The 25934-nt window shown below is 33.0% G+C and overlaps 1 protein-coding gene across 7 annotated transcripts in view; it reads right to left on the bottom strand.

Moving 5' to 3' along the window:
• The window catches only part of STXBP5L (syntaxin binding protein 5L), a 381398-nt gene that overhangs the window by 72628 nt on the left and 282836 nt on the right, over window positions 1-25934 (bottom strand). For 5 of the 7 annotated variants that reach the window (XM_027060943.2, XM_027060941.2, XM_027060949.2 and 2 more), the window contains exons 20-21: window positions 25105-25176; window positions 3029-3094 (exon numbers count right to left, since the gene is read on the bottom strand). In XM_027060943.2, coding sequence (XP_026916744.1) covers window positions 3029-3094; window positions 25105-25176 — 138 coding nt within the window. The remainder of the gene's footprint in view (window positions 1-3028; window positions 3095-25104; window positions 25177-25934) is intronic. The other 2 variants (XM_027060948.2, XM_027060951.2) reach the window with 1 other exon arrangement.

Raw genomic sequence — 25934 nt, 5'->3', positions numbered from 1 at the left:
CCCCACCTTGGGCTCTGCACTGCTGAGGGATTCTCTCTCCCCCTCTCTCTGTCCCTCTCCAGCTTGCACGTGTGTACACACACACACACACACACACACACACATTCTTTCTCTAAATTAAAAAAAAACAACAACAGAAAAATAGATTGACTATTAACTAGCCTAATTGAAGAGCCACAATCTTTGTGTATGTTACATTGAATATTGTTAGAAAATTTCTAGGATGAAAATAGCTTTCTTTACAGACAATATGAAGATACAAAATCAATAATTATAAAGGGTAAGTGACTTGATGGGAGAATTCTACCAAAACTTTAAAAAGCAGATAATTACAATTGTATTTAAATTAATGAGCATAAAGAAAAAAGTCCACAAAGGAAATGTCTGAATGCAAAAAACTGCTGTAAGGCAAGAGATACCACAAGCAAAGTTAAAATGAGAAAAATATGTGGATCTCAGGTCATAAAAGGGTAATCTTAATTTATAAAGAGGCAATAAAAATTGATATGAAAATGACAACTCTATAGAAAATGGGCAAATTGTATGAATAGATGATTTATAGAAAAAAATAAATAGGTCTTAAACAATTGAAAAGGTATTCAATATCACGTATGTGAAAGATAAATTGAAACTACATTGACCTTTTCTTATCAGCGTTACAAAAATTAAAAAAAAAAGATAACCATTGTTTGTATGTTATTGATGGCAAGAGAGAAAATTGCTGCAAACTCTAAGGAGAGCAATTTGGGAAAATTTATAAAAATTAGATAGGCATATACTCTTTGACTCAGAAGCTCCAATTTTAGGAATTTACAGATCTACTGGTACACATTTGTTTGTTTATTTAATGTTTATTTTTGAGAGAGAGAGAGACAGACAGACAGAACACAAGCAGGGTAGGGGCAGAGAGAGACGGGGGACACAGAATCCAAAGCAGGCTCCAGGCTCTGATCTGTCAACACAGAGCCTGATGCGGGCTCCAACTCACAAACCAGGAGATCATGACCTGAGACAAAGTCCGATGTTTAATCGACTAAGCCACCCAGGCGCCCCTACCTGTACACGTTTATAATGAGGAAGGTATGAAGGTTAGTCACTGCAGCATTGTTTGACATGGCAGAACACTGGTAGCAAACTAAGGGTCCCTTAATTGGTGAAATAGTAAATAAATTATAGTAACTGCATGCATTTCAATAACATACAACTGTAATGATTATTTAAGAAATGGAAAGACAAGATACACAGTACAGTGAATCAAGCAAAGTATATTGAAATGTATATACTATACTAGTGTATAGAACAGGAAGCCAAAATGAATATACTATGTCTTTTTGGCTTGTTTATAAATACGAATTGAAAGGATAAATAAGAAAGTAACAATGTTTATTTTTCAAAAGGATGGAAACAAAGTATGGGGAAGGGTGGGAGGGAGATTTTTAAATACCATTTCTCTTTGACTTTTGAACCCTATATTACTATTAAAATTCAGATTACAGGGGTGCCTGGGTGGTTCAGTTGGTTAAGCACCTGATCTTGATTTTGGCTCAGGTCATGATCTCGCAGTTGTGAGATCCAGCCCTGTGCTGGGCTCTGCACTGAGTGTGGAGCCTGCTTGGGATTCTCTCCCTCTGCCTCCCCTGCTTGCATGCATATTCTCTCTCTCTCTCTCTCTCTCTCTCTCTCTCTCTCTCTCAAAAAAAAAAAATTTAAAATTTAAATTTAGCTTATGGATGAGAATTTAAAGTGAAGTTATTTAAATTGATATAGGATATTGAATTTTATATTGAAGATTTATGACATGAGAAAATATCAAAGTAATATTTTAAGGAGATTAGTTTTGCAACATGATATGCAAAATGAATTGTAAGGATGAGAGATCACAGAGACGCCTGTTAAGATAATTTTTGTGATACTCTAAATGTAGGATACTAAATGCCTAAATTAGGATGGTGCCTACAGGATAGAAATACAAAAGAAAGGGTAAAAGTATGAGATCATATTTAAAATAAAAGCAATGAAATAAAGATTAAATAGATAGGGTTAAAAGAAAACTTTATACAGGACACTAGATTCTACTTTGCGTCACATTTCTGAAGAATAAGGATAAACAATTAACAACTCTTAAGAGATAGAATGAATTGGGGGTGCCTGAGTGGCTCAGTAGGTTAAACATCGAACTTCATTCAGCTCAGGTCATGATTTCATAGTACATGAGTTCGAGCCCCACATCAGGCTCTGTGCTTACAGCTCAGAGCCTGGAGCCTGCTTCAGATTCTGTGTCTCCCCCTCTCTCTGCCCCTCCCTCGTTCATGGTCTCTCTCTCTTTCTCTCTCTCTCTCTCTCTCTCTCAAAAATAAACATAAAAAAAAGAGATAGAGTAAATTAAAGAAATATCACAGTTAGAAAAGAATTTCCAAAAGTCAAAATTAATTGCTTTTTAAGGCATTAAATGTTTATAAATTTATATGAAGTTAAAATAAAAATTAATTATAAGGAATTATAATTTTTTGATACTCTGAAAACATAGAGTTCAATGTCAAAGAAATACGTAATATTTTTTGGTGTTCAAAAATTTACATATACTGTATATGTATTGGAGAAAAATCAGGTAAATAAATGGAAAAATATAAGCTAACCATTTATAATCCCACCACCCAACAATTTCTACTAACATTTTTTGTACACCTTAAAAGACCTATTCCTAGGAATCTTTATACTCACATTTTTAATATACTTTGGTAGGCTCATGCTTTCTTGATGCTTTACTTCCAGCATATTATCATTTTTTCTTTTTTTGAAAAAAAAACCTTTGTTTAAAATGTCTTTAAATGTACTACACTCGTATCTCTGATCTTAATTTTTTGGGAGGCCAAGAATTTTTTATGTATTTGCTTATGGTAAAATTTCAGAAACTAAATTAGAAACAATTACTAAAATTATGAATTTCACATTGTAAGAATTAAGAAAATAAAGCAGTAGATTACTGCAGTGAATTACAAGAAGGCTGAAAGTTAACATTCACGTTTACCTGAAGTGGGAGACTTGCAGCGCTCAAGTTCCAGGGGAACGGGACTATCATTTAGCTCAGTTAAACCTGAAAATGAAATGACAAGAAATTAGATAAATTTTGCTAACAAATTGTAGATAATTCTTATATATTCATTCCTAAAATTTTCAAAAGGTTTTTCTTCTCCCTGTGAAACTTTTCTATTCTCATGTTATGACAATGATTCTGAAAATTTGTTTCAGTAAGTTATACCAGAAACAATAAGGAGCAGTAACTAAGATATATACAAGGAGTAATTAACATAATGGTAGTAAAATACAAAATCTTCTTTCTTACTTTTTAACGTGAAATAGCTACTTTAATAAATGACCTAGTTTTATCTAAAAATAGACCAAAAATAATACAATTTATAAGGAGTTTTTAAAAAGACCTAATCAAATCTTCTTTCAAAATAAATGCTTATTGGCTTTTAAAAAGAACTTTAAGGGATGCTACAGATTCTAAATATTATACTTAGTTATAAAAATGCAGTGTTGTATAATACATAGTAAGTGACTTATTTGATGATATCAAATTCCTTCTTATAATAAGGATTACATTTTTCTCTTTTTAAAAAATTTTTTAATTTATTTTAAGAGAGAGAGACAGAGAGAGAGAGAGAGAGAGAGAGAGAGAGAGAGCGCACATGTGAGTGGGGGAGGGGCAGAGAGAGAGAATCCCAGGCAGGCTCTGTGCTGACAGAGCTTGATCTCAGGAACTTCAACACCACAATCTGAGCTGAAACCAAGAGTCAGAGGTTCAACCAACTGAGCCACTCAGTCACCCCTCTCTTATTTTTAATACTCTGTTATGTAACTCTACTGACAAACACAAGGAGGCACAATAAATAAACATTTTATAATTCTTGCTATCTGCCAGCCTGCGTTCCTGTGGCATTCATAAAATATCCTTAATTATGGTTTTCCTATACTTGTTAGAGATTCTTATATACTTTTTCCTTATAAAAAATATTCAGAGTTCCTACTTTAATGTAAATCTTTATACCCAGAAGTACTTATTAAAAACTATTGTCAATTACCAGAACTATCTTTGTCCATATTCCTTGCTACCACCCCTTTCTTGATATAATTTGTACCAATAAACTTACTATGGTTCAAAAAATTATAGAATTTGGGAAAAGGCTGCTGTGGTACTCTAGCCTACCTCTTATGTTTTACAGATAAGAAACTATGAGTTTGAAGAGTTTAAACAATTTAAGGTTACAGAGCCAAGTATGTGCCAAATCTTGAATAGAATTATTTATATACTTAAGAGTCTTTTGTTAGAAGTAGGTACTGTGAATATTTTCTTCCAGTATGTGACTTATCTTGTCATTTTCTTTCTTTTTTTTTTTTTTTTTTGTCATTTTCTTAATGAAAATGAAATCTTTTGACGTTCAGGAGATTAGTTTACTTGAAGGACCCTTTATGAAATTTTTTAATTGTGAATTTTTTATAATTCCTGTGTAAGTAATCTTTGCCTACTCAATGCTCATGAAGATATTATTGTATTCTCCAAGAAGCTTTTTTAATTTTCAGCTTTCAGTTTTAGGACTATAATTGATCTCAAATAAATTTTGATTGTGGTGTGAGGTAGAGATTAAGGTTCATTTTTCCCTATATGTTGTTTGTCTAGTTCTTCCATCATTATTTGTTAAAAAGATTTTTCTTTTTTCATTGATTTTTATTAGTGCTTTAGTAAAAAATAAATTGGATACATATGTGTAAGTTTACTTCTAGACTTTGTATTTTGTAGTCATTGGTCTATTTGTCTATCTTTTTTTGACTACCACACTAATTAATGCAGGTCTATAGTACATCTTAAAGTCAGGTAGTAAAATACTCCAACTTTGTTCTTTTCCAAGAGTGTTTTAATTACTTTAGATTTTTTGCATTTCTAAATAAGTTTTAGAATCAATTTGTCAATTGCTACAAAAAGATATGCCAAATTTTTACTAGACTGTAATTTTGATAGAATAAACATTTTAAAAATATTCAGTCTCCCAACCTATAAACATGGTATTCTCCTCTATTTAAATGATGTTTTAAATTTGTTTTTTCTTTCTGCATGAGTTTGTAGATTTCAGTATAGAGGTTTTGTATGTGGCATTTTTCAAGTCTTTATTTCCTTTTTGGTTTTCTGTCTACTTCTTGTATCATTATTCGAAGTGGAGTACCGAAATTCCCAGTAATTATTGTTGGATTGTCTCTCTCCCTTTGATTCTGTCAAGTATTGCCTCATGTACTTTGTAGATCGGTTGTCAGATGCACAGATGTTATATCTTCTAGATGGGTTAACCATTTTTTCATTTTAGATGTCCCTATTTATAGTAACTTTTTTTTGCATTAAAATCTATTTTGTCTGGTATTAACTACAGCTGTACTTGCTGTTTGCATGGTTTTTTTCTATCTCTTAACTTTCAACGGATTTACATCTTTATGTGTGGCCTCTGACAGCATGGAGTTAAATCTTGGTTTTTTAAAAAAATCTGGCTCAACAGTCTTTGTCTTCTGATTGAATTGTTAAATCTATCCACATTTAATGTTATAACTGATACAGTTAGGTTACACCTGTCATTCTACTTTATTTTTCTGTATGTCTCATGTCTTTTTGTCCCTCTAATCTTCCTTACTGCTTTGTTTGGCATTAAATATTTTCTAGTGTAACTCATTCATTTCTTTAATGATTTTGTCATCATATTTTTGGCATTGCTCTAAGATAACATATACATCTTAACTTCTCAGTATCTACTTCAGATGTATATTAACTTAATTCCAGGGAGATGTAGAAATGTTATTCTTTCATACTTCTATTTCCTCTTTCCCCTTTATGTGCTATTACTGGCATACATAATACATCCATATGTGTTACAAATCCAGCAACATATTATTATAATGATTACTTTATATAACTTTGGGTTTTTATAAAACCTGAGAGAAGAAAGTGAGCAGAAAATATATTTATAGTTTGTATATTAACTTTGCAATTTATCATTTCTAGTTCTCTTCATTTGTTCCAGTCAATCCACCTGGTTTTGTTTGCTTACTCAAATACAACTTTGCTCCCACCTACTTCCTTTGTGCTGTTATTGGAAAATATATTACATTTCTACATACTGTAGGCCCATCAAGACAATTTTATAATATTGTTTCATAAATGGCTTTTTAAATCAGTTAAGAGAAGAAGTCATGTACATTTATATTATTATTTTATAATTACATAGTTACCTTAGTAGTGTTCTTTTTCCCCTTGTGTGAATTCAAATTATCATCTGGCATTACTTTTTTTCAGCCTGAGAAAAACTTCCTTTAGTATTTCTTATAAAGTGGCCTATGCTAGCAACAAATTCTCTCATTTTTTGTTTATCGGGGAATGACCTTATTTTAGCTACATTTTTGAAAGATTGTTTTGCTGGATATAAGATTTTTGGGTTTAGGTTTTTCCTTTGAGCACTCTGAATATGTTGTCCTACTGCTTCTGGCCTCCATTGTTTCTAATGAACTGTTAATCCTACTTGAGTTCTGTTGTATGGGACAAGTCATTTTTCTCTTACTGTTTTCAAGATTTTTTTGCCTTTCAGCATTTTTACTATGATGTTTCTGGGTGTGGGTATCTTTGCATTTATCCTGTTTGGAGTTCACTGACATTTTAGACATATGCATTAATGGTTTTCATCAAATTTTCGAAGTTTTCAGCCATTATCTTTTTGAATATTTTCCTGCTTCTCTCTTTTCTACTCTTATTATGGACATGTTTGCTACATTTACAGTATCCTAAGCTTCTTTGAGGATTTGTTAATTTTTCTTAATTTTTTTCCCCTCAGAATGTAGTCTCTATCAGTTTCCTTCAAGTTTGCTGATTCTGATTTCTGCCAGTTCAGATCTACTGTTGACTCCCTCTAGCAAATTTTTCTTTTCATTTACTGTACTTTTTGTACTGTACTTTTGTATAAGAATTTCCATTTGGGTCTTATTTTCCCTTGACCTCATTCACCCGTTTCATCGACGCTTCACCCTCTGCCTCTGAAAACCACCAATCTCTTCCCCAGATCTATGTGCTCATTTTTTGTTGCTCTTTGTTCATTTTTAGATTCCACATATAAGTGATGTCATGGGTCTTATTTCACTGGGCACTGTAATGCTCTCAAGGTCCATCCATGTTCTTGCAAATGGCAAGATTTCCTTCTTTTTTATGGCTGAGTAATAATCCAGTTTGTGTGTGTGTGTGTGTGTGTGTGTGTGTGTGTGTGTGTAACTCAATCGTATTTTCTTTATTCATCCATCCACTGATAACACTTAGGTTGTTTCTATATCTTGGAAAATATGTAAATAATGCTGCAATGAACATGGGAGTGGCATATATCTTTTTGAGTTAGTTTTTTATTTTTTTGTATAGATACCCAGAAGTAGAATTGCTGGATTTTACGGTAGTTCTATTTTTAGTTTGTGAGGAACTTTCACACTGTTTTTCAAAGCATCTGCACCAATTTACATTCCTACCATCAGTGCACACAGGATTCCCTTTTCTCTACATACTTGCCAACACTTGTTATTTCTTGTTTTTTTGGTAATAACCATTCTAACAAATAGGAGGTGATGTCTCATTGTGGTTTTGATTTGCATTTCTCTGATGATTAGTGATGCTGGGCAAATTTCATGTACCTGCAGGTTATCTGCATGTCTTTTTTTTTGGAAAAATATCTATTCAGATGCTCTGCTAATTTTTTAATTGAAAATTTTTTTTGCTATAGTTGTATAAGTTCCTTACATATTTTGGATATTAACCTGTTATCAGATATATGATTTTCAAATATTTTCTCTCATTTCAGATTGTCTTTTCATTTTGTTGATGGTTTCCTTTGCTCTGCAGAAGTTTTTTACTTTGATGTAGTCCTACTTGTATATTTTTGTTTTTGCTGCCTTTGCTTTGGTGTCAAATCCAAAAAATTATTGTCAAGACCCAGATCAAGGAAGGAGCTTACTGCCTATATTTTCTTGTAGGATTTTATGGTTTTGTATCTTATAGTCCAGTCTTTAATCTATTTTGAGTTAATTCTTGTGTATGTTATCAGATAGTTCTGTTTGCTTTTTATAACTTCAATCTCTTTGTTAATATTCTTTATTTGATGAGACATTATCATTATAGTTTACCTTCTTTAAACATGGTGTCTTTTGGCTCTTTAAAGATTTTTCATGGCTGTTATGAGGTCTTTGTTAAATCCAACATTTGAGCCCTCTCAGAGACCATTTCTATTGCCTTGTTTTTTCTGTGAATAAGTCACACTTTCCTGTTTTATTGTAGGTCTTATAATATTTTGTTGATAACGACATATTAGGTAATACTGTATAGCAATTCCCTCCCTCTCTCTGGTTTTTTTGTTGTTATTTGCTTGTTTAGTGACTTGGCTAGACTATTTTAGTGAAGTTTATTTCCCTTACATTGTGAAGACTCTGATGTTGCTTATCAGAGGGTATAGCCTTCTGTATGTATACTGTCACCCTGGGATGACAGTAGTTTTAGCAGGGTTCTCTTTGTCTCTTTCCCTGATCACTTCATTGATATCAAATCCAGCTATTAGCTATCACAGTCACAACCAGGTGAATGCTTTATTGTTTTTGACAATGCTCCAGGATATATATTACTCAATATTCTAATCCAATTCAGGCAGAAGTCATATTTGAAGCCAGTATTTGAGGTTTGTTCAAATCCCAACTCACCTTTGGCCTAGCTGGTTGCTCTTAAATAAGAGGAGCTGCCAGCCTCTTATTTGATTTCCAACAAATACTTCATTGGTTTTGAGGGCATCCTTAGGCTTGAACTTCCTCAAATTGTGTTTCAAATAAGCTAGTTTCTTTGGGGAGAGCTTCAAAGTTCATTGCCTCTTTCTCTGGGCAAAATTTCTGAGCCACTAGTCAGGACCTGGGGCAGGAATGGTAACCTCTGGCCTTCTCAGCTCTACTTTTCTGGCACGAAACCTCTGCCCTATGACCAAGCTGGGTGAGAGCAGTCAAGGCCTCAGCATTTTAGCTTGCTATGCCTGGGGTAGACATTTTGTCCTATGAGTGGGGGACTGACAGGGGAGAGAAGACTTTGACCTCTTGGCTACACTCACCAGGAATTTGTCCTTTGCAACTTGGAACGGATGAGAAATGCTGGCAACCTGAAGGCAGGAGAGGTATACAGCAAGTTGTGGCTCAATATCAAACACACACTTTTTACCAAGTGTCAGTAGATTTTCTTGAATAAATGTTTCTTTATTTTCTGTATCCTTTTAGGACAATCTCCAGAGGCTTTAAATGATTGCTGTTTTTAAAAAATACTTTTTACCAGTTTTACTTTTTTTCTGGAGAATGTGTCCATGGTGCTTCTCAAGATGCCATTTGGAAATCTATCCTGTACCTGATTTTTGTTTTGTTTTGGTTTTTTGTTTGAGAAAGAGAGTGAAGGAGGGGCAGAGGGAGAAGGAGAGAGAAAAGCCCAAGCAGGCTCTGAGCTGTCAGCGCAGAGCCCAACACAGGGCTCCATCTCATGAACCATGAGATCATGACCTGAATCAAAATCAAAAGTCGGATGTTTAACTGACTGAGCCACTCAGACGCCCCTATCCAGTACCTGGTATTTCAAAAATAAATAAACTTCTCAATTGTTTCCTTTTATTATATAGAAAGACGATTGATTTTGTATACTGTGTACTCTTCGATGTTGCTAAGTTCACATATTGTTTTGTATTTTTTTTTTTTTTGGTAGATTCCTTTGGGTGTCCTAATACACCACAATATCACTGGCAAAAAAAGTGAGTTTTAATATTTTCTTGCTAAACCCTAGGCATATTATTTTTATATTGCTTTTGCCCTTACTAAGTCTTCAAGTACAATGTTAAACAAAGGTGATGAGAGTGTATATCATTGGCTTGTTACCAATTTTAGTGGAAAAACATCCAATATTCCACAATTAAGTGTGATGTTATTTGTAGGTTTTTATAGATTGGCTTTATTCATTTGAGGAAATATTCTATTCCTAGTTTTCTGGTGATTATTCTAAAGAAGTGTTAGTTTATGATTTTTTTGCATGTATTGAGATGATCATATAATTTTCTCCTTTATTATGTTAATCAGTTGTTTTGCATTGATTGGTTTTCAAATATTAAACTCTTATTCTTGGGATAAAACCACCATGGTTATATTTTATCTTTCTTACGTATGTCTGTCTTCCATTTACTAATATTTCTGAATCTATGTTCGTAAGTGAGACTGGCCTGTACTTTCCTTTAAGTTTGTCAAGTTTTTGGTTTCAGCATTGTGCCGTCCTCAGATAAGCAGTTGGGAAGATTTCACTCTTTTTTCTATTCCCCGAAATCATTTGCATAAGATTAGTGTTATTTATGTTTGATAGAATTAATCAGTGAAATTATTCAAAGCCTGTAGTTTTCTTTGTTGTGGTTATTTAATTTTGAATTCAAAAATTTTTTAAAGATAGGAGGCTATTTATATTTTCCAATGTGTTTGGTGTCAGTTTTTATAATTTTTTTCTTTCAAGACATCTCTTGCTTTCATCTATACAATTTATAGGCATAACGTTGTTCATAGTTTTACATTATTATTTTTAATTTCTGTAGAATCCATAGTGATGTTCCCTTTTTAATTTATCATATTGGTTATTTTTTTTCTTCTTGATCTATCTAACTAGGGTTTTACAGATTTAGTAAATTTTTTGAGGACACACCTTGTGGTTTTATTGATCTACTCTCTTGTTTGCCCTGTATTTCATTGATTTCTGTCTTTATTTCCTTCCTCTGTTTACTTTGTGTTACACTGTTCTTTTTTTTTTTTGCGTCTTAACAAAGTTTAGATTATTAATTTGATATTTTCTTTTCCAATATAAGCAATAATGTTCTAAATTTTTCCTTTAAGTACTACTTAAGTAACAGCTTACAAATTTTGATATTTTGTGTTTATACTTTCACTCAGTTCAAAAATATTTAAAAAATTTCCTGTGATTTGTTTTTTAAACCATGACACAGTCTTAATTTCCAAATGTTTGGGGATTTTAAGATATATTTCTGTTATTGATTTCTAACTTAATTTCTCTTGTGATCAGAGAACATACTCTGCTTGATTTCAGTCCCCTATAATCCATTGTAACTTGTTTCCTGACTCAGTCTACATTTGTGAATGTTCCATTTCTACTTGAAAAAAATGCATATTTCCCTTTGTATGTGGTAGGTGGCTATTTTGGTCAGGACAATTTGGTTAAGAGGATTGCTTAATTTTTTTCTTAATATACTTACCAATTTTTCTTTATTTGTTCTATCAATTACTGAGGAGAAATAATGAATCCCCAGCTATGATTGTATATTTGTCTCTTTCTTTCTTTCTTTTGTTTACTTTCTATACTTTGAATACCTCCTATTAGGTCTGTACTTGTATAGGATTATTAATATCTTTCTGATAAAGTGATTCTTTTATAATTTGGAACTGCCTCTCTCTCTTCTCTTAATGTCTACTTTATCTCATAATGTAGCCCCATCAGCTCTCTTGAGGTTAATATTGATAAATAATTTGATAAAATTATTTTTCACTTCTTTTATTTTTAATCATTTGTATGTTTTTGTAATTAAAGTGCATCTCTTATAAACAGCATATAGTTGTTTTTTTTTTCCATCTTGTTTCATAATTTCTGCCCTTTTCTTGGGTGTGTGTGTGTGTGTGTGTGTAATATTTGCTCCATTTACACTTACTATAATATAATCCTTGTTAGAGTTAAGTTTACGTCTATCATTTTTTTTTCAGCATGTCCTTCTGTGCTTTTTTCCACTATTTCACTTTTCCGTCCTTTGAAAAAAATCAAATATTTTTTAGTATTCTATTTTATCTTCTCTTTGGCTACTTAGCTACACTTCTGTTTTATTTATTTATTTATTTATTTTTTAGTGGTGGTTCTAGGGATTATAATATGCATCTATAATTCATCACAATCTACTTTTAATTATTATTACATAATTTCTCTTATGATGAAAGAAACATAACATGATTCTGTTTATGTCCCTCCCATCCTTTGTTACTATTGTCATTTATTTTTCTTCTACATTTTATAAACCCCATAATACAGTTAGTTTTTAATTTAAAAGTTAGATAAACTCCTAGGGATTTTAAGAAATGACAAAATAATCTTTTATATTTACCCACATATTTATTCTTCTAATGCTTTTCATTCTTACTGTATATCTAAATCTCCATCTGGTATTATTTCCCTCAGCTTAAAAACCTCCTATACTGGGGCACATGTGTGGCCCAGTCAGTTGAGCACCCAATTCTTTGGTTTCTGTTCAGGTCATGACCCCAGCAGGGTCATGGGATCAAATACCACAGTGGACTGCACACTAAACATGAAACCTGCTTAAGATTCTCTCTCCTTCTCTCTCTCTCTCTCTCTCTCTCTCTCTCTCTCTCTCTCTCTCTCCCCTCCCTCTGCCCCTCTCCAACCGCCCCTTGCTCTTTCTCTCTCTCAAATAAAAATTAAAAACAAAACCAAAAACAACCTTTACCATATCTTGTAGTGCAAGTCTGCCCATGACAAATTTATTTACCGTTATTTTAAAATATTTTTGCTAGAGGGGTACCTGGGTGGCTCAGTTGGCTAAGCGTCTCTCTTTTTTTTAATGTTTATTTATTTTTGAGAGAGAGAGAGAGAGAGAGAGAAAAAGCATGAGTGGGGGAGGGGTGGCAGAGAAAGAGGAAGACACAGAATTCAAATAGGCTCTGGGGTCTGAGCTGTCAGCACAGAGCCCACTACTGGGCTCAAACTCATGAACCATGAGATCATGAGCAGAAGTTGGAAGCTTAACCGACTGAGCCACCTGGGCACCCCATAAGCATCTGACTCTTGATTTTGGCTCAGGTAATGATCTCACAGTTCATGAGATTCTTGGGATTCTCTGTCTCCCTCTCTCTGCTCATGTTTGCACATGTGCACTCTAAATAAACAAACAAATAAATAAGACTTTTGCTAGATGTACAATTCTAGTTTTTCCTACTCTTTGCAGTCCATCCATCTATAGAAGGCCCACTCCTTTCTGCACCTGTGCCCAGATCAGTCACTTTCACCAAGTATGGGAGCAGCTGCAGCTTTCTGCTCATCTATGAATGTCTCTTTCACTCTGGAATTCACTTAATCAAGCCTTCTTTGAATCTACCACTTTTTAATATCCCCACAGAAAAGCATGATTTTAACTTTATCATTGTATTTATCACAGGGTTTTATTACTGTTGCGATCATTGTTGTTACTACAGGAATGAACTTTCATATCTCAACATCCTGTCTAGAAATGGAAAGCTCCTCTCTTGGTTTTATTTTATATCTTGGAAATACTGTGAAAGCTGGACTGAAGACATGGAAGACCAAGAGAATGGTAACTAGTCAAATTGATTAATCTATTCCTGATACTAGTAAGTATCTAATGAAGTACTCAGAGTACATTCCAGATAATTGTGCTTTTCCCAAAGATTATACTGAGATTTCCCAAAGAGATCTCCCAGAGATTAGGTGGAGAAAATTATGTCTGACATATAAATAGAGTAAAGCAAATTGACTAAACTTGGAAGATTTGTACAGTGATTCATTAGAAAATGCATAATAATAATATAAAAGGAAACATATAATAAATCCTGGTTGAGAACAGATACAGAAATTTTATGGTAAATAAACAACTGAATATCAGAAGACAAATCCCCTTTGGGGTACAGTGAATTATATCAACTTTTATTTAAAAATGTTAAGCATGTACAGTTGACCCTTGCACACAATAAGAGTATGAACTACATGAATCCACTAACACAAATTTTTTTAATAAATAAGTATAGTGCAATATAGTGTAGTATAATGTATTTTCTTTTCCTTATTTTCTTAATAACATTTTCTTTAGCATACTTTATTGTAAGAATACAGTATATGATACAAGTAACATACAAAATATGTGTTAACTGACTGTTATCCATAAGGCCTTTGGTCAGTAGTTGGCTCTTGGTAGTTAAATTCTGGGGGAATCAAAAGTTAAACATAGATTTTTGACTGCAGAAGAGGGTTGGTGCCTCTAACCCCACAGTGTTTAAGGGTCAAGTGTATACCTATAATGTATCTTAGTGTATAATATAATTAAGATAGTATTTGAAATAGCAACTTGTGAATGTTAAATAAAATATCAGTATTCTTTAAGAGACTAAGACACAAGTGTCTCCATACATATAAATAGTCTATACTTTAGGGGATTTTCTTACCAAATTATCACTTATCATATAAAATGCTCTGGTCTGAATTTTTTCCAATTTGATTGACATTTTGGTGAGATAATTTTTTTCTGTGGGATAGTATATTATAGGATATTTACCTACATTCTATTTCCTAGATGCCAGTAGAGCACCCCTCTTCTACTTGTGAGGGCCAAAAATGTCTTCAGACATTGCTAAACGTCCCATCGGGGACAAAATCATTCTTGGTTGAGACCACTGCCATAAGTTATATTAGCTTGTTTTATTTGTTTGACTCACACTGAGATTACTCACTAAACTCTAGAAAACCCACACATATTACTAAGTAATAGCTCTCCTACTTTTTATTTCCTTGTGCATTTTGTTTAAATTCAAAGATGAAACTTTATATTTTACCCACTAATTACAGTTCAATGTAGTTGCTTTCTAGCACAAAGTTTTGAGGTAAAAAAATTTACACTCTAAGACTAATTTCAAAAAAAAAAAATAAGTAAAATATAGACCTGAAAATCAGATATATAAAAAAACCATTTGTTTAACCAAATCATACTATTTTTCAATTTATTCCTCTTATTATGTAGCTCTCTCCTTTTCTTTTATGTACCTATTACACTAGAGAACACCTATTAACTAATCTTTTACATCTGTTCTGATTCCCATCCCTTCTCCCCTTCTTAAGGATTTTGCTCCTTTAGTTACCCCCTCTGTCCCTTATCACCAGTCTCTCTCTATGGATCACTCTCTATTCGCATTAACTTTAAAATATGTTCTTTATCTAAAATGGAAAGACAAAAAATTCCCCCTCTTGACACTTTATTCCAGTCAAGTTACTGACTTCTTTTTTCTACACTCCTTCATAACCAAACATCTTGAAAGAGTTATCTACTTGTTCTGTTTCCTCATTTGCCACTCTTCTCTCTAATATAATTTTGGTTTCTCTCCCAATACTTTTCACAAACTACTTTTTAAAGAATCACTAATAACCTTCACAGAGCAAGACACACTAGTCACTTCTCTGAGCTTATTTTACTTAATCCTATCTTTAGCATTTGACATGGCTGATCGCTTCTTGAAACATTCCCCTTTATTTTGGCTTCTGCAACAGTCTCCTCATTTTTTCTCTTTTCTGTGGCAAGTCCTCTGGGCCAGCTGCTCCTCTTCTTTGAAATGTAAATGTTGAAATTCCTAATGTCTCTATCCATAATCCTCCTCTTCCCTCCCTCTGTTTCCCCTTTCTCCCCTGTCTAGGTAATTTCATTTATTCCCATGTCATTACATATTATCTATATGCTAAAGACTCAACTAACAGCACTGATATTCAGATTTGTTTAGTTGTCCACGTGACATCTTCACTTGGATAAATGACAGACATACCAAATTCTAACATGTCTAAAACTGAAGTTTATTTTCCTTATTACCATGTCCTACTCCAACCCTACCACAATCAGTGACTCAAGCCTAAATCTGGAAAGAATTTTTGATTCCACTCTCTGATCTTCCACATTGAATATAATTAGTAGCTCTAATGTACTAATGATATTTGGACCTATCCTTTCTTCTACAATAACATTGTTAAAACCCTAGTCAAAGCCACCTTCAATTCTTGCGTGGAGTACACACTGGCCTCCTAACTGGTCTTTTCTTTTTCTTCTTCTTTTCTTTTCTTTTCTTTTCTTTTCTTTTCTTTTCTTTTCTTTGCTCTTCCCCCCCCCCCCCACCATGATATTTTCTTCATGCAGCAGTGTGGATGATATTTTTAAGACATAAAAGCATATCATTCTCCTCCTTGAAATAAAATGAGATTTCTTATAATTGCCTCAGGACATGTATAATCTTATTCCTGCTCATCTAGACATCAAAATCTTAACTCATTTTCCCTCTCAGTCCTTTTCTATTGCACTGCCAGCCTCCTTGGCCTTCTTTTTATTTCTAGAAGATGGTTAAGTCCTTTACCTTTAGAACCTTCTTATAAGGCTATTCACTCTGCCTGGAATACACCATTTCCTGCCTCATGTGGCTAGTTTTTTCTTGAAAAAGCTTTATGAAGGTTTAATTTACATATTTATAAGGTATATGATTTGATAAATTTTGACATATGTATACACCTGTGAAACTATTTCCACAATCAAGATAATAAACATATCCCTCATGCACAACAGTTTCTTTGTGTCTTTTTGTAACCCTCCTTCCAGCCCTTCCCATAAGTGCCCCTTCCTACCCCCAGGCAACCACTAATCTGCTTTCTGTCACTATGCATTAGTTTTCATTTCCTAGAATTTTATATGAATATACACCTTTTTTTGCCTGGATTCTTTTATTCAGTGTAATTATTTTGAGATTCATTGATGTTGCAACATTTATCAATAGTGCATACCTAGGGGGGGGAAAAGAGAGGCATACCATAATAGACTCTTATCTATAAAGAACAAACTGAGAGTTGCTGGAGGGGAGGTGGGTGGGGGAATGGGTTAAGTGGGTGATGGCTATTAAGGAGGGCACTTGTGATGAGCACTGAGTGTTGTATGTAAATGATGAATCACTAAATTCTACTCCTGAAACTAATATTATACTATATGTTAACTAAAATTTAAATAAAAACTTGAAACATTAAAAAAAGGAAAAAAAAAGTGCTTACCTTTTTATTGCTTAGTAAACCACTGAACAGATATAACAGAATTTGTTTATTGGAGAATTTAGTTGTTTCAGGTTTTGACTACTACAAATGTTTCAGTGTTTGATTGCTATGCATGTGTTTGTATTGATATAGGCTTTCTGCTTTCATTTGTCTAGTTTAAATAACGATATAAAATGACTAGATCATGTTATAAATGTATATTTAAATCTTTAATAACCTGCCAACTGATCATACCATTGTACATTCCTACCAGTAGGGTGGGAGAATTTTGTTTCTTCCACATTCTTGCCAATACTTGGTGTGATCAACATTTTTGATTTTAGTCACTCTAACCAATGTACAATGATATGTCATTGTAGTTTTTTAAAATTAATTAATTAATTTTGAGAGAGACAGAGATATTGCAGGCTGGGGACCAGTAAAGAGAGAGGGAGAGAGAAAATCTGCGCTGCCGGTGCAGAGCCCCATGTGGAGCTAAAACTCACAAACCATAAGATCATGACCTGAGGCAAACTAAGAGTTGGACACATAACCAACTGAGCCACCAAGGCACCTCTCTCATTATAGTTTTAATTTGATTTTCCTAATGATGAATGTTGAGAATCTTTTCATATGCTTTTCTTTATTGTTTAATTCTTCAATTTATTGATTGATTGAATTATAATAAAGGACTATCATTATATTTCTGGAATATTCTCTATTTAATTATTTTTGATATTCAGCTGGATTTTATTTCCTAAAACTTTTCTTTTTTTGTGTATAATATTAGTTTCAGGAGTAAAATTTAGTGATTCATCACTTACATATAACACCCAGTGCTCATCACAAGAGCCCTCCTTAATACTCATCACCCATTTAACCCATTCCCCTGCCTACCTCCCCTGCTGTAGTTCTCAGTTTGTTCTCTATAGCTAACAGTCTGTTTTCTGCTTTGCCCCTCTTTTTTCTTTTTCCCTCTACGTTCATCTGTTTGTTTTCTTAAATTCCATGTGAGTGAAATCATATGGTATTTTTCTTTCTCTGTCTTACTTTGCTTGGCGTAATACTCTCTAGCTCCATCCACATTTTTGCAAATGACAAGATTTCATTCTTTTCAATGGCTGAGTAATATTCCATTGTGTGTGTGTATATATGTGTATATATGTATGTATGTGTGCAGATATACACATATATACACATATATATGTATATGTGTGTGTGTGTGTGTATATATATATATATATATATATATATATATATATACACACACATACACAACACATCTTCCTTATCCATTAATTAGTTGATCAACATTTGGGCTGTTTCCATCATTTGGCCATTGTCATAGTCATTACAGTTTTGATTTGTATTTACCTGATGATGAGTGTTGTTGAGTGTTTTTCATCTGTTAGTCATCTGTATGTCTTTTTAGGAAAAATACCTATTCATGTCTTCTGACCATTTTTTAAATGGATTATTTTTTGGGTGCTGAGTTTAATAAGTTCTTTATAGATTTTGGATACCAACCCTTTATCAGACATGCCATTTGCAAATATGTTCTCCCATTCCGAAGGTTGCCATTCAGTTTTGTTGATTGTTTCCTTCCCTGTTCATATGTTTATATGTTATCAGTATATCTTCCTTTGTGAACTACTTATTCAAATTTCTTGCCCATATTTTTATTGGGTTCTATGCTTTATTATAGTTTTTAGAATTTTAACAATCTATTCTACATACAAATCCCTTATAAGATATACGCTTTGTAAATATTTTCTCCTAGTCTGTGGCTCAACTTTTCATTCTCATAACATTATCTTTTGAAGAGCAGAAATTTTTATTTTTGAAGAAGTCCAGTGTAGTCATATGTTCTAATATGAAGCATGTAATTTAAAAAACTTTTGCCTAACCCAGTATCATAAAAATCTCCTCTTTTCCTAGATTTATAAAAATTTTAGGTTTTATATTAAGGCTAATGATCTATTTATAAGTTAATTTTTTGAAAAAATTTGTTACAATGTATGGATCAAAGTTAACTTTTTTCAATTGTTTAAGTATCATTTGTAGGAGAAACAATCCTTTCTCTACTTAATTGCCTTTGCACCTCTGTCAAAAATTAGTTGTCCAAATATATTTGTGGGTATATTTCTGAAGTCTCTATTAAGGTCCATTGATCTATTTGTGTTTGGACTGACATTAAACTGTTCAATAACACTAATTTTTTAAAAAGTCTTTAAATCAGGTAGTGTTGGTCTTCCAACATTTCTCTTTTTTTTAAAAAAAAAAAAGCTCTTTTGGCTCTAAATCTTTTGCATTTCTGTGTGGACTCTAGAATCAGTTTGTCAGTTTCTATTAAAAGTCTGCTAGAGTTTTATTGGAATTGTATTGAATTACAAATCAATTTGGGGAGAAATGAGATCTTAACACTGAGTCTTGTGAAACATGAACATGGTGTAATTCTTCATTTTTGAAGGGTATTTTTTAACTTCTCTTAGCAATGTTTTCAGGTTTTCAATCTGGGTCTTTCACATCTGTTGTCTTATTTATGGCTGTTTCATATTTTTGATGCTATTATGAATGGTATTTTCAAATTTTAATTTCAGGTTGTTTGTTTTGGGTAGATAGAAATAAAATTGATTTCATACATTGACTTTGTGGCCTGTACTTTGTTAAACTCACTTATTAGTTCTAGTAGCTCTCTGTAGAATTCTTTAGATTTTTTTCTTTATGGATGATGATGTCATCTATGAAAAAAGATGATTTAACTTCTTTTCCAATTTAGATAACTTTTTTTCTTGCCTGACTACACTCACTAGAATCTCTAGTACAATGTTAACTAGAAGTGGATGTGAATTTGAAGTTTTTTCTAGTCTGGCTGCTGGGAATAGGCACTGTTTCCTTTAATCCCTTCAGATGGTTCTTTATGTATTCCTAGTTAGTTTCATCATAGTATGTGTTGATCAGTACTTTGGTGAGGAGGAAACTATAGATCTCTGGGATCTTCTTTGTGAACTGCAGTTGCTCTGGTTTTCCTGGTTTCTCATCTCCATCTCATTAACTTAGGGCGTCAACTGGGTTTCTCTAGGGTTTCCCCTCCTCTTTTGCTGCAGTCTGCAAACTCTCAGGGCAGGAACGTGTGTGGTTATAGGGTTCACTTCTTTTGTTTCCCATTTTCAGAGATTACTGTATTTCATTGCCTGATGTCCTGCATCTTAAAAAAAGCCATAGTTTCATTTATTATATCTGTTTTGTTTGTTTATTTTAGGCAAGACATTAATCTGGTCTGTATCTTGGTCTGAAGTGTAAGTCCAAGGCATTGTCTGTTTCATTCTTATCTGACACAATTTCACTTAAATATTTCCTCCTCAGATAGGCCCTTCTCTCATAACACTCTCAAAAATAGGTCCACCTTTTCCCCCTTACCTCACTTTTCTCCTTGATGGCTTTGCTTTTTTCAATTATAATAGTACATCTATGGATTCTTTACATGTTTTACATATATGCATTCCTTACATGTTTTCTATTCTAAACTGAGGAAAGAGTCCATAATTATTTCATTCATCACTGTATATCTTCTGCTTAGAAAAATGTTTGACACAAAAGATGCTTAATATTTTTTTGAATAAATGACCTCTTCCCATTTATTATTTACCATGATTTTTGCTCATTTTTGTTCATTGAGGCATTCTTTCCTTTCTTATTCTTTGTTTTACTTTTCCATTTTTTATATTCTCAAGTTCATTTTTATTTTACATTCATGTGCCTCTCTTTGCTAGTTCTCTTTTATTCTTCTTTCAATTTTTCCTTATGCTTCTATTTGTGTTCCCAGGATCTGTTATCGTTCCCCACAATCTGAAAAAGCCATGCAGTGAGAGTGGGAAAGTATCTATAGATAGACTTGAGACTTTTTAAAGGATCTTCCATTGCATTACAAGAAGTTGATGCACAAGCAAGTTTGTCTGACAGTGTTCTACCTTCCTATTCCTCAACTCCTTTGGTTTAAACAGCATACTATTATTTTCTAACTAGCAAAATTTCTGTCATTTTCACAAGTAGAAGGAGCACTAGTTGATGAGGCAGCTGACTGGATGTTAGTCGTTCCATAGACCAGTTGTTATACTGGAAAAGATATTTAACCTCTCTGAAGCTCGGTTTCATCTTTTATTAAAATAATAATGTCTACTATTTATAGAGTACTTTTACAAACATTAACCAAGAAAAGTTCCATAAGTCTTTAAGGGAGTTAAGGGATTATAATTTTTACTTGATATTAGAGAAAAAAGAAACTCAGAGAAGTTAAATGACTAGCCACAGATTACCGATATAATGAGTACTTCTTAAGTAGAAAAGGTAGAACTTGATATAAACCTCTGACTGCTATGCCTGCTGCTCTTTGCAAATCATTTTATTGGTTCCACAAATCATAATCTGTCAAATACAAAGATTTCCTTTGAGCCATAGAGTTTTGTTATTCTATGATGTGAAAGATTTGCAGATGGAATAAAGATTTAGGGTAGGCAGTTCCTTGGAACCTAAACTATCTTACAAAATGATCAGTGAAAGAGCCCAGGAAAAGATTGGTATTTAAGTGTTTCTCCAGAAATATAAGTATAAAGTTCAAAACAGAATGTGTGTCACTTTGAGATGTAATAAAATATAATATATAATCATGATATAATATAAAAGATAAAAACTGGGTTTCAGAGAGCACCATGTCTAATCTCCTCGATTGTGAAAAATAATTTTAAATTGTTTTGTTTTTGAATATATTATTTCATTGATTGTGGGTAAAAACTGGGTAAAAAAGTGGTTTCTGATTATAGTATAATGGGATTGATTTCCAATGACCCTGAAACTTTGAGACACTTAGAGACACTGAATAATACAATGGAAAGCATATGAAGTCTGTTTTGCATCAGATAGGCCTAATTCCCACTCATTGTAACTTTGAGAAACTAATTTAATATCCTTTGTCTTCATTTTTTTTTCATCTATAGAGGAATCTACAGATAAATATCTATCTGCCATAAAGGGTTACAATGACCATTAAATAATATAACACTGAGTCAAACTGCCGAGCACAATCCCAGAATAGAATAGACACTCAGTGGAAGTGGATTAAGTTTCCCCAAGTAGGAACAATGCAGATATGCTTTCCTGAAAGCTAGGAAATAATTCATGAAAGGCCAAATAGTCTCTATTATAATAAAATGGAACTACAGAAACATAACCAGGTTTTATGATCCAATAAATTAAAAGCAAGTTTTCATAAAATTTATTTTTAAAAGCATATTCCAGGATATACCTTCAAGTCATTAATCAGTCCCGTATGATGTTGATTATCAAGAGAAGACTTTAAAGAAATTTGATTTCAAATCCCATGGCTTGTCTGAATTTCTAGGGAGCTCACTGGTGGAGACATGGAGGATCTCTTAATGGCCTCCTAGGGACTTGATTTTACTTCTGTCTTGACACTTCAGATCTTTGTTTAGAAAAAACTATTTGTTTTGCAAAATTCCAGTGAACCCAATAACTGCAGAAGCTATTTCTGTTCTCCCTTGTCAAATCTGAAAAATCCCTTGGCTGTTCATATGAGCAGAAAGAGCCTGCTGTCATGCTCTATCTTACTACCATCATCATTTAACTACTGAGCACATATTTGTGCTAGGTATAGAGGGTATAAAGAATTTTAGATATACTCTTCACATTCTTCCCATGCATTTGGAAAGGTAGAGCACATGCATAAAAATAAATAAAATACAAATGAATCTACACCAACTACCAACTGGTTCACGTTCTACCATGTCTACTATAGACACTGTAGGCATTTAAATGAATTGGCATAACAGGGCTCTGATGGCAGGAGGAAAAGTTTACAATAGGAAGTGAAATTTGAGCAGGGTGTGTTCAGAGGGGGGATAATATGCATAAATTATAAGGATAGCAAGATAAATACCCTTGGCTTAAGGGGAGTGTTTTTATAGAAGAGTAGTAGAAATTTCATTTGAAAATATAGATAGGAATTATATTTTAGAGTACCCTGAATGAAGATTTAAAATCTTTGCTTTTTAAATCTGAAGGCTGTATAAGAGTATTGAAGGGTCAGAATAAGTGAGCATGTCTCTGAACTTCATTAACTGTTATACTGTGGTTGATACTGTAGAATCATGATTAAGAGCCTTCTCCTGCTTCTTATCCTCAGCATAAAATTTCTCTTTTTACTATAAAAGCATTGCATTTTTATTATAGAAATGTCAGAAAATACATTAAAACTAAAAGAAGAGATGTGTAAAAGCCACAGTCTCATGTTTAGAAACTTTTTTGATCCATATAGATGGATACATTCTCTGTCTCTCTGTCTCTGTCTCTGTCTCTCTCTCTCTCTCTCACACACACACACACAGTCTTGGGGGAATCCAACCCTGAGAAGGCTAAACTGGGATTCAGAAGCTCCAGTATGTGTGTTAAACCACGTGGAGACTATTTACAGGAAAAGTTTTGGCTGAAACATTTTATGTGGAAGCGAGTGGGTGTGAAAGAATAGTATTAGGGTAGGAGTCAGCTAATTTTTTATATAAAGAGCAAGATAGTAGATATTTTGAGTATCATGGGCCATGTTTTCTGCTGCAACTGCTCAACTCTGCCATTGTAGTATGGATGCAGCCATAGATAATATGTAAATTATGAGTTTGCATTCCAATAAAGCTTTATTTTGGGGAAATGAAATTTTACATAATTTTCAGGTGTCAAGAAATATTATAATACCTAATTGGTTTCTGTTTTAGGATCAGCAGAAGCCAACATAGATATCAGTGTTCTATCATAAGTCACCAGGAGAAAAGACAGTGAAAAGCAACCAAAAAGGGGGTGTTCTACTAGAATAGAAAACTAGAGAATACCTATGATGAAAAATAAGTCACCCTATGGGCATTCCTAGAAAAATTTTAAGGATTTCATAGGAATTGGCATCCTTTAGCTAGAGGAAGACAATGTTTTAGGTTATTATTAATGATGTGATCCTATTAATCATCTACAAACTGGTGAGGCGAGGTCTGAAGAAATTCAAAATACAAACAATATGTGTGTGTATACATGTATATGCCTATTTTATACAAACATGAAGCCATCATATATATTGTTAAGCAACCTTCTTTTTTTTTAATATGAAATTTATTGTCAAATTGGTTTCCATACGACACCCAGTACTCATCCCAACAGGTGCCCTCCTCAATAACCATCACCCCCCCCCCCCCCCATCAACCCTCAGTTTGTTCTCAGCTTTTAAGAGACTCTTATGGTTTGGCTCCCTCCCTTGCTAACTTTTTTTTTTCCCTTTCCCTCCCCCATGGTCTTCTGTTAAGTTTCTCAGGATCCACATAAGAGTGAAAACATATTATATCTGTCTTTCTCTGTATGACTTACTTCACGTAGCATAACACTCTCCAGTTCCTTCTTTTTTAACATAACACTGATCAATATGTTGTAAACCCCTTCTTGTTGATGAATGTTAGCCCATAATATCACTAATAATATCTGCACCTCCAATCATACCTTCATTCTCCATTCTTTCTGAACTAGTTTTTAGAATTACTTACTCCATCATCTTCAAATCTGCATTTTCTACCATGGTAAATGTTAATATTATTGGATTTTTAGTTTGTGACCTTAATTTCCCAACTTCACAGTGTGTTTGTGGTTTCTATTTAGAAAAAAGCAACAGAAACTAGGAAAGTTAGCTAAGTCTAAGAAATCCAATTACTTAGGAAAATACTGTAGTCCTTGTTATAATACTTTTTAAAAATGAGCAATGGCATAAGGTTTTCCAAACAAGAAAGTATTCAATTATTATTGATACTGGCATTGTCAGGTTTACTATTTATAAGGGCACCATGGCTCTTCCTCCTCAAAACAAAAGACAGTGACTCTGGAACTAACAGAATATGGTCTGCATGGTTTGTAATAAACACTGAAATAATGGGTGTGAATAAATGGATAAATGATATTAGCTATTTGAAGTATTTATATAATTATTAAAATTATCAGGTTGCACTTCCATAACAAAACAAAAATTTGCATGCATGCTGAATGTGTTTTAAAAAACACATTACTAAGCACAGATGTGTGGGTTTAAATCAGGCATTAAAACTTAGAAAAGCTATTTGCCTAACCTTTATAGAACTTACTCTGATAGGAAGTACGGATCCGTTTCGTTAAATCAGGATAAAAGTTAGACAGGCCACGCATGCAAAAGTTGTCTTTGGAACATGCCAGAACATCAGCATCAGCAGCAGGCAGGGGAAAGAGAGAAAAATAGTCTAAAGTGAAAGGAAGTGATTCATACCAGAATCTAGAACAGCCAAGATGAAGAAATTGCAGCAAGTTTAGGTAACCAAATTAGAAAGGAGATATTAAAAAAAATAAATCAATTAGAAAGTAAGAGGTGATAGATGAATGATGACAGTGCTATAGTAATTTTATTTAATCAAATATAAGAGTAGATGTCATATTTGTCATATGATTTTTATGTAGTAAACGTATTTCACATGTAAATAATACTTATGTTACCTCATAGAAATCAAAATGGTTGTCTTCAATCCTCAGTATTAAAAAGACAGCTCAGGGATTTTAGTCTTTGGTATTTTATTTTTATAATATAAAATGAGTATTCATTGTAGTCATTTTATACACTAAATATGAACAAAGTTTATGACTTCATCACAGTTTTTCCAGATTTTAAAGTCATCAAAATTCTAAGCTCTAATCATAATTGAGTCTCAATAAATTTAAAGTAAGTAACAGTTATATTGTTTGTCATAATATACACCTTGTCATACCATTGTATAAACTGAGTAAGTAACTTAGATACTGGCATAGGATCCAGTTTTTCAAATTCAATTTGTGCTTTCAGTATGCAAGTATTGCCTCTTATACCCTAATATTTTCCTACCTTAGAGTCCATAAACTTTAAAAAATCAATCTTCTCTTTCCCAATCATGAGGTAATCTTATGGAAC

Source organism: Acinonyx jubatus, chromosome C2 (assembly GCF_027475565.1).
Source record: "Acinonyx jubatus isolate Ajub_Pintada_27869175 chromosome C2, VMU_Ajub_asm_v1.0, whole genome shotgun sequence".
In the NCBI taxonomy this organism is placed as follows: Eukaryota; Metazoa; Chordata; class Mammalia; order Carnivora; family Felidae; genus Acinonyx; species Acinonyx jubatus.
Note: the sequence above shows the minus strand (reverse complement) of the source record. Positions and strands in the feature narration are given on the sequence as shown.